This window comes from Priapulus caudatus, unplaced genomic scaffold (assembly GCF_000485595.1).
Source record: "Priapulus caudatus unplaced genomic scaffold, Priapulus_caudatus-5.0.1 Scaffold819, whole genome shotgun sequence".
Classification (NCBI taxonomy): Eukaryota; Metazoa; Priapulida; class Priapulimorpha; order Priapulimorphida; family Priapulidae; genus Priapulus; species Priapulus caudatus.
Window position 1 is genome coordinate 74018 of NW_014577880.1, and position 7468 is coordinate 81485.

General features: G+C 43.0%; 2 protein-coding genes across 4 annotated transcripts in view; one reads left to right on the forward strand and one right to left on the reverse strand.

Moving 5' to 3' along the window:
* LOC106813751 (palmitoyltransferase ZDHHC5-like) overlaps positions 1 to 6852 on the reverse strand; it is a 7364-nt gene extending 512 nt beyond the window's left edge. Inside the window, exons 1-10 of the mRNA XM_014817971.1 lie at positions 6468 to 6852; positions 5818 to 5945; positions 4948 to 5102; positions 4009 to 4187; positions 3005 to 3107; positions 2253 to 2344; positions 1731 to 1878; positions 1274 to 1471; positions 729 to 851; positions 4 to 59 (exon numbers count right to left, since the gene is read on the reverse strand). Of these exons, the coding sequence (XP_014673457.1) occupies positions 4 to 59; positions 729 to 851; positions 1274 to 1471; positions 1731 to 1878; positions 2253 to 2344; positions 3005 to 3107; positions 4009 to 4187; positions 4948 to 5102; positions 5818 to 5945; positions 6468 to 6547 (1262 nt within the window). The 5' untranslated portion in view covers positions 6548 to 6852. The remainder of the gene's footprint in view (positions 1 to 3; positions 60 to 728; positions 852 to 1273; positions 1472 to 1730; positions 1879 to 2252; positions 2345 to 3004; positions 3108 to 4008; positions 4188 to 4947; positions 5103 to 5817; positions 5946 to 6467) is intronic.
* A 59-nt stretch (positions 6853 to 6911) lies between these two features.
* Positions 6912 to 7468, forward strand: part of LOC106813753 — a 9100-nt gene continuing 8543 nt past the window's right edge. For all 3 annotated transcript variants that reach the window (XM_014817973.1, XM_014817975.1, XM_014817974.1), the window contains exon 1: positions 6912 to 7084. In XM_014817973.1, the coding sequence (XP_014673459.1) occupies positions 6980 to 7084 (105 nt within the window). In that variant the 5' untranslated portion in view covers positions 6912 to 6979. The remainder of the gene's footprint in view (positions 7085 to 7468) is intronic.

The following is a 7468-nucleotide window of genomic DNA, read 5'->3' on the forward strand; positions in this document are numbered from 1 at the left end:
CGCGGGCCGATGGGCGGGGTGAATCGCGGGTCAATCTGGTACAGCATGTCCGGGTCGTCCTGTGCGGGAAAGAGCGAATAGCGGTGTGAGCGAGCGGCGTCCGTACAGGCTGCGTCGCGTCGCAACACAAGAACACCAAGTACTTACAATGCTGCATAGAGAGCGGTGGCGATTCATTGGACAAAACTCCTAATGGAAATTTTTCGTAAACCGCAAAATTCGAGTGTTGTTGCTCGAGTAACGATCCGTTATCAATACCATGTGATCGTTACTGGATCGGTTTAACATGTTACCCTTGACGTTTTGTTGTCGTATACATAAATTAAATATAAAATATCGATATTTTAAATTGTTAATTTTGTTATTTAATTACTTTCTATTGTTAAGCATCAAAATTAATTTATATTAAACAATTATATTAATAAAATCAATATAATACATATTTTAATGGATTCGTCCAATTACCATGTTATTCGATTAAATTACCAGACCAAGACAATCGACCATACTCCCACCCCACCTCCCATGTGTAAACATACCATACTAAACTGTCCAGTGATGAGGATACCAAAAGTCGATATGTCACCATAAATAAATGTGGCGAACTCGTTTGGTAATTGGATTGACGGCGGGGCTGCGGAGGTGTGATGTTGATGCCATACGATACTACTACTTCCTATGTGACGCATGAACCAGATTAGGAGAAGAACAAGGAAGCAATTGCTTACCAGTGGGAACACACTCCTTCCTTTTGGATGCACGGGAGCCATGTCTCTTCCTTCGACGTGTTTTCCTGCCATAGAGGGACTGTTGAGCAAGTGTCTGGATGGAGCTGTCACACTGGGATGCGCCTGATAAGCAAAGCACACACAGTCAGCAAGTCAGCAAGTCAGCTAGCTAGCGCTCACAAACTAAATCAACTTGCTTGAAAAATTTTACAAGAAAAATTACAGACAAATTTCAGTGACCATCACAGTAATGATAATGACGGTGTTAATGATGATGATGGTGGTGATGATGATGACGGTGTTGATGATGATGATGGTGATGATGATGATGGTGATGATGATGATGGTGGTGATGATGATGATGATGGTGGTGATGATGATGACGATGACACCAATATGACAATAACGACAACAACTTCTACAGTAACGACGATAACAATGATGACGATTACGACAGTAAAGACGATGACAACAAGGACAACGAGGATGACGATGGTGACAGTGATTACGACATGGCATACCGATCTTCGCGCAGGCCACGCTACCTCCATCCGACTATCCTCCAGCATGTTTTGCACGCCAGTCCCCGCCTCTGCGTCGTATAGGTTCGTGTAAGACCCGGGGTCGAGAGTGCGTGCGAGGGGCACGAGACCTCCCCCGGCCACCTCGCCGCTGTCCTCTCTCCTGTATCCTCGCTCATCCATCTCATGCTCCTCCTCCTCTTCCTCTTCCTCAGCCGTTACCTATGAGAGAAGAGAAGCGTAAGTTCGAGGTGGTACCCATGTCGTACGTACGGCTCCGTGACAAACAACAGAGAATCTCACGTGCAAACATAGAATATCTTCGTGAAACTTTGAGAGATTCGCGGGAGGGGGGAGATCGGTCGACATTAAAAACTAGTCGAAAAAACCAGTTCCGAACGAATTCGATCGTCAAAATGCGCTTTAACATCGGTTTTCGAATCGAATAACAACAACAACGGAAACATTACGATGAGCTCACCTTCGATATGAAGCGTTGCCGGGCGACCGCTGCCGTGACGATGCCTCCGTTCTTGCTTGGCACGGTCAGCTCGACGTCGTTAGCGATAGCGACGCTTGATGACGGAAGAAGCTTCAGAACGTTGTCTTTGTCGTAGTATTTATCTAGCCTGCAACGCACATGGAAACGCTGACTACCGGACGAAAGGAGAGAGCGAGATAAAATGGTGCCTGTTAACTAGACCTTCTTGGGCGATTCAGAAATCTGTTAGAAATGACAGATCTGTTGGGGGGAAAAATCATAACTAGTTATACTATGGTGTCACGAGTCTAGGATGTGAAAATTACACATGCAGCGTCACGGCAAAAGTTACGACACCCTAGATATACAACACTCGTAACTATTAACGACATTTCTAATAATGCCGCCAAGTAATCAAAGCTCATCACGAGATAGTTTAAATGCTGCTGCCACGTGCTGCCACCTTGTGTCACCGTCGTTAACCGCCAGCATTCCTACAAACGCTGCGTTTGCGATACAGACCTTGGGTACAGTGGTCCGCATATCATGTAGAGGCAGTTGCGCGCCACACCGAGGCCAAATGGGTTGTAACCTCCACGGAACTTTCCTGTTACCTGTAAGGCAACCATCGTTACTGTAAGGCAAGCAGCGTCTCCCATCGTTAGTCATTAATTAACACTGTCATATTATTACTAATAATTATGTATTTTTTATTGTATTTTATCATTTACTTATTCGGGACGCATCTGAGACGTGGCGAATCTAAAGTTAGTTATTGGGATGGTAATCACAAGGTAAACACCAACATGACAGATGAAAATAGTCGTGTGACCAATCAAGGTGCAGGCATCACAGACAACGATTTCGCACCTCACGCATAACCTCTGTGGAACTTTTGCCCAGCATTGCAAACAACAAAACTACTACTTCAGTGCCAACCACATTCCACCGACTTAACGTAAGCATTTTTGGCGACACTTGATTAATCATAAACGTATTTTACATGACATCGCACAAAATATTTAATTCATATTTATTTAATATTTAATTATTAATATTTAACATGTTATCAATAAGAATTACTCTAATCTGACCAGAACCGTTGCCCACGACGACAGACATTCCGGTAGAAATCCCGAACATTCGAGGAAAACTACAGGAATAAAAAAGGTGACTGCGCATTTGTGGATAAGTGCCCAACTCGATTTCTGACATCCGGTATCGGAACGTCGGACGGGAAGCGGTTGCCCCCGGCAACCTGTGGTTAGGCGTACCTGCTCATTTGTAGTTCTGCCTCTTGCCACCAGCATCATGTGAAATCCCAGGAGTCCAACGACGGGTATAAATAGTAATCCAACGACCGCCATGACAATCAGCCTGATGCCGTCGTCGCTAGTTAAAGTGATTACGTCATCGTAAATAGTAAAAGTACAAAAATATGTCCCCTTTTTCACAAAATGTAAGTGATTCTGTTCACTTTTTATGGTTAAATTGCTGCAATATACTTCCTATTTTGCTATTCCGTTCAATGTGACCAAACACTCGTGACTCATACATAGCCCATAGCAAGCATTTAATGTCGTGATCAATATATCAAATCGTGCAGATTTTTTGGATTTTTAACTAGTTGAAAAACAATCTTATCAGGTAGGAATTTGAGGATACATTTAGTGCCGTTAGTACTTACTTTTCATGTAAAAAAATGCAACAAAAATTTTACAAATATACACCATAGAAAATTCGTGAGGTAGTCAATTTAAAGACGTTCAATCACTGTACACTCTAAAGTCTGTTAGCTAGTCAAAGTTAAGTCTTGATCGCATGCCTCAACTCGCTAAGACGTGTACGGACAAACAGATTAGTGTCACCGATGATTGAAGAAGGAAGGGGCATAACCAAGAGGTGGGAGCGCCAAACTAGAGAGCGATTTTTACTAAATGCGAGCCATGATTTTGCACATTATACGGATGCCCCATTGCTTCCCCATACGATTTCATTCCACATATGTTCTAGTAGTTCTGCCAGCAGAACTAGCTTGGCACAGGTGACCCTACCAGCCACAACCCAGTGCAGGGTATTAGCCAGGAATGAGTATTATGGGAGTGCAGAAAAAAAAATTGGGAGTGCAATTTTTTTACATGTGTGTCTCAGCATCAATATTTTAGGCCGTGCTACACATTTTTGGCCGTGCAGTTTCAAAACTGACCGTGCAAATCACGGCTGCACGGCTCGCTGACTACTACGTTGACCCACTGCCAGCGCGACCATACAAGGATACGTTATTATCGGCGCTGTGTCCTTGAACTCGAGGTCCACTTGCGGACTGAGGATGAACCACAGGCAGCAGCCGAAGACGATGATCATGTGCAAGCACAGAGAGAGGAGGAACATGAAGAAGAAGCGGTAGTTCCTAAGCCCTATACAGTTGTTCACCCACGGACAGTGATGATCGAATCTCTGCAATACAGTCGGAGAACCAGCATTAAACTAAACACAGTGGCTACGCGTCCGGTCATCCATTACAAAGCTCAGCACAGATTCCCAAATCCACGTCACAATTAGGCCACGCCCCCTTTCAAATCGTTGATTTTACTGGATTTACTATTGCTTCAAAAGTTACAAAAAACCTATTTTTTTGATAAAAAACCTAAAGGTTAGTAATATTATGGTAAAAACTTATTGTTTATTGTTTTTTTACTAAAAAAATATGGTTGGGTTCACATAAGAAATATATGACCGGACACGTAGCCTAGGAGCTGGGCATCCGGTGACCGAACGTGTAGCCGCGGCCTAAACTAAAACTAGAACGTCCACATCCTATACGAAAATTCCACAGCAGCACAACAATGAGAAATCTCTGTCGTGTATTAACGAGTACTCGTACTGTAAAATGACTATCATTTTGTCTTATTTCACTGTGGGGCGCTTTACAAAACACACGTTATATTGAGACAGTTCGGCTAAAATGTGCTAATGTTACTAACAAAAGAACGTTGCCAAGCGCAGTACCACACTAGAGGTAAAAGGTTGGTTTAATATAAGAAGACATATTGATTTCAATCTAGCTCTCAGCTTAATCTATAGAAGTGTTGCAGCTGCTCCTGCTGCTGTGGATGATAATGATGGTGATGATGACAATGATGATGGTCATGATGATGCTGCTGCTGCTGACGACGATACTGCTACCACTGTTACTAACACTCTTGCCACTACTCACATCTATGCATATGTCACAGACGCTGCAGTGAGAGCAGCGCGGCGGCCGGTAGAACTGACACGTCGTGCACCACTTCATGCGCACCGTGATGCCGTTGATCTCCACGTTCTTGTAGAGCGGACTGCGGAAGTCGTTACCTCCATCCTCATCCTTACCTGAACGTTGAAAACACGTGAGTTAGCCGTTACACAGGTACACACATAGGCTAAAAATCCTGAGCTTTTCATGCAAACGGGCGAAAAGATTTCATGCGTGTATCTCTAGCTGTCAATGCACATAGATTGAAAATCTGATTGTCAATGCTCTTCGGCAGATGCACAGCCTTGCTCCTATGCCGATAAAAAGAATTTCTTACCGCAGTCTGCTACTCAATAATCTAGAACATTTGCATCTATAACTTATCCTAATCGGAAGTACATTCCGTACATATGAACTTTTGGTACCAGCTTTTACAAACTACATCAGTCATGCTAACTCATTCTACTTATTTCTACCACCTAGTGGAGCTTTTATAAATTTCTGAAATTGCATCAGTGCTGCAGCAACTAGTAGAGTGGACTTTCATGCTCATGATATTCATGTTCATGTCCTCCTAGATATGTAAAGGGCAGTCGAGGTTTTCATATATGCACAGAGCTAGGGAATAGGATGAGAGACCATGCAACTCTTTCTTAAGAATTCGACTCCAATTGCATCGTCCATACATTTACTGATACGTACCACATTGAAATACACGTACTATACGAGACAGGGTAGATGACAAACCGTGTGATGGTGCAGGAATTGTCCGCGGATTACATGTATCACTTTCCCTATCATATATTCAGAGCAGATGGCAGCGCCGACTGGACGCACTAGAGAATGGCGTACCTTTCGCATAGACACCGGGATCCATGAACGTGGCAGCGGCAAAATTTGCTATGACGAAAATGTTGAGCAGAGCTTGCAGTAGCAGCACGAGGAGGAAGTGCTCATCCTCCATGGCTAGTACCCGGCCGCTGTCACATCATGTAAAAATAATCACAAAAATATACTCTCTTATTCATGTTGTTTGTGCACAGGGCGGGCGTGCGGTGGGTTCAAGAATAGAGAACATGGGTCCCAATAAAACCAATGTCATTTACATCAATATAAATATAATATTATATCAATATAATAGGTTAGGGTTATGGTTAGGGTTATGGTTATGGTTAGGGTTAGGGATAGGGTTAGGGTTAGGATTAGGGTTAGGGTTAGGCACATTGGTTTTATTGGGACCCATGTTCTCTATCGGAGTCTATCCTTGGGCCGTGCGGTGTACTTGTGTGTTGCAGATGAGCATTTGAACGGCATTTACAGCAAGTTATCGGCAATAATAGCTAGGCGAAATAGAGTAGAGAAACATTAAGACTTTGGTAGTAAATACATTTCGTGTTTACATTTTTTTTTTATTGACACGTTCCAAGTCAAGTGCCTGTGTTACGTCACGTGTACACATCCTACTCCAGGAAATGTCAATGCGTAACTGGATGGATACTTACGGGAAAGCATAATATAAGGCAGAGAAGCATATTAGTAACGTCCATGCTGCAACTGCTGGTAGAATTTCACTAGCTGGCATGTTGTCGTTCTAGTATATATCAACAAGCGCCAAATACATGAGTTTACGTTAGAGATAAACAATCACATTTCTAAATTCTAGCGTGTACTCTCTGTCGGTGGTCAGACCAAACTACGACGATACGCTGCACTTGCGGAAGGTGTAAGTACTACATTGTAGAGACTTTACACACAATATAGCATTTATTGATACGCTAATCAGGAATGTGAAACCGGCATTAGAATGACACACACACTCTATTTATAAAAATAATAAATAATCTATAAATAGTCAGTGCCGATGTGTTCACAACTTTCGGACTTAGGTCAAAGGTTGCGGAAGTTTTTGTGTCAGCGCCCTCTGTCTTTTGTTTCTGCTGGCTGTTGCTGTTGACATGTTATTATAAATCTATGATTTGGAAAAGAAGGATGGGTAGGTAAGTTCCTCACACAAATGGGGAATAAGGACTCGACTGAGAGAAAACACGAATTGCATACAGGCGACACTAGTAAGGATTCTAAGGAGCAGCATGTCTCGCTGGCCAGTGAAACATTCAAGGTAACGCCTTAGGCAGAACTAAAGCTAAAATAAAGAGTAAAAGACTAGTAAAGTAAACACTAAAGTCAAACTAAAACTAAAGCTGAATGGTTCGTTGTCGTATAATCAGGTACTACAGATATGTACTACCCGAGGTACGTATATGTATACACAAGTGTACCAGACCTGTTTCTTCTCAGCATATATGTACCTAGCTCCAAGAAACGGTATTGCTAGGGTTAGATACCCTAGCAACGGTGTATTGACGTTAGTCACACAGCCCGGTCGGGTTAATATGTACCCTGTGTTTACATAAACGTACCTGACCCTGAGATGGAGATCGAATGAAGACTGTCATGGAGGAGGAGTAGGGGCAGGAGAGGAGGAGGAGGAGGAGGAGGAGGA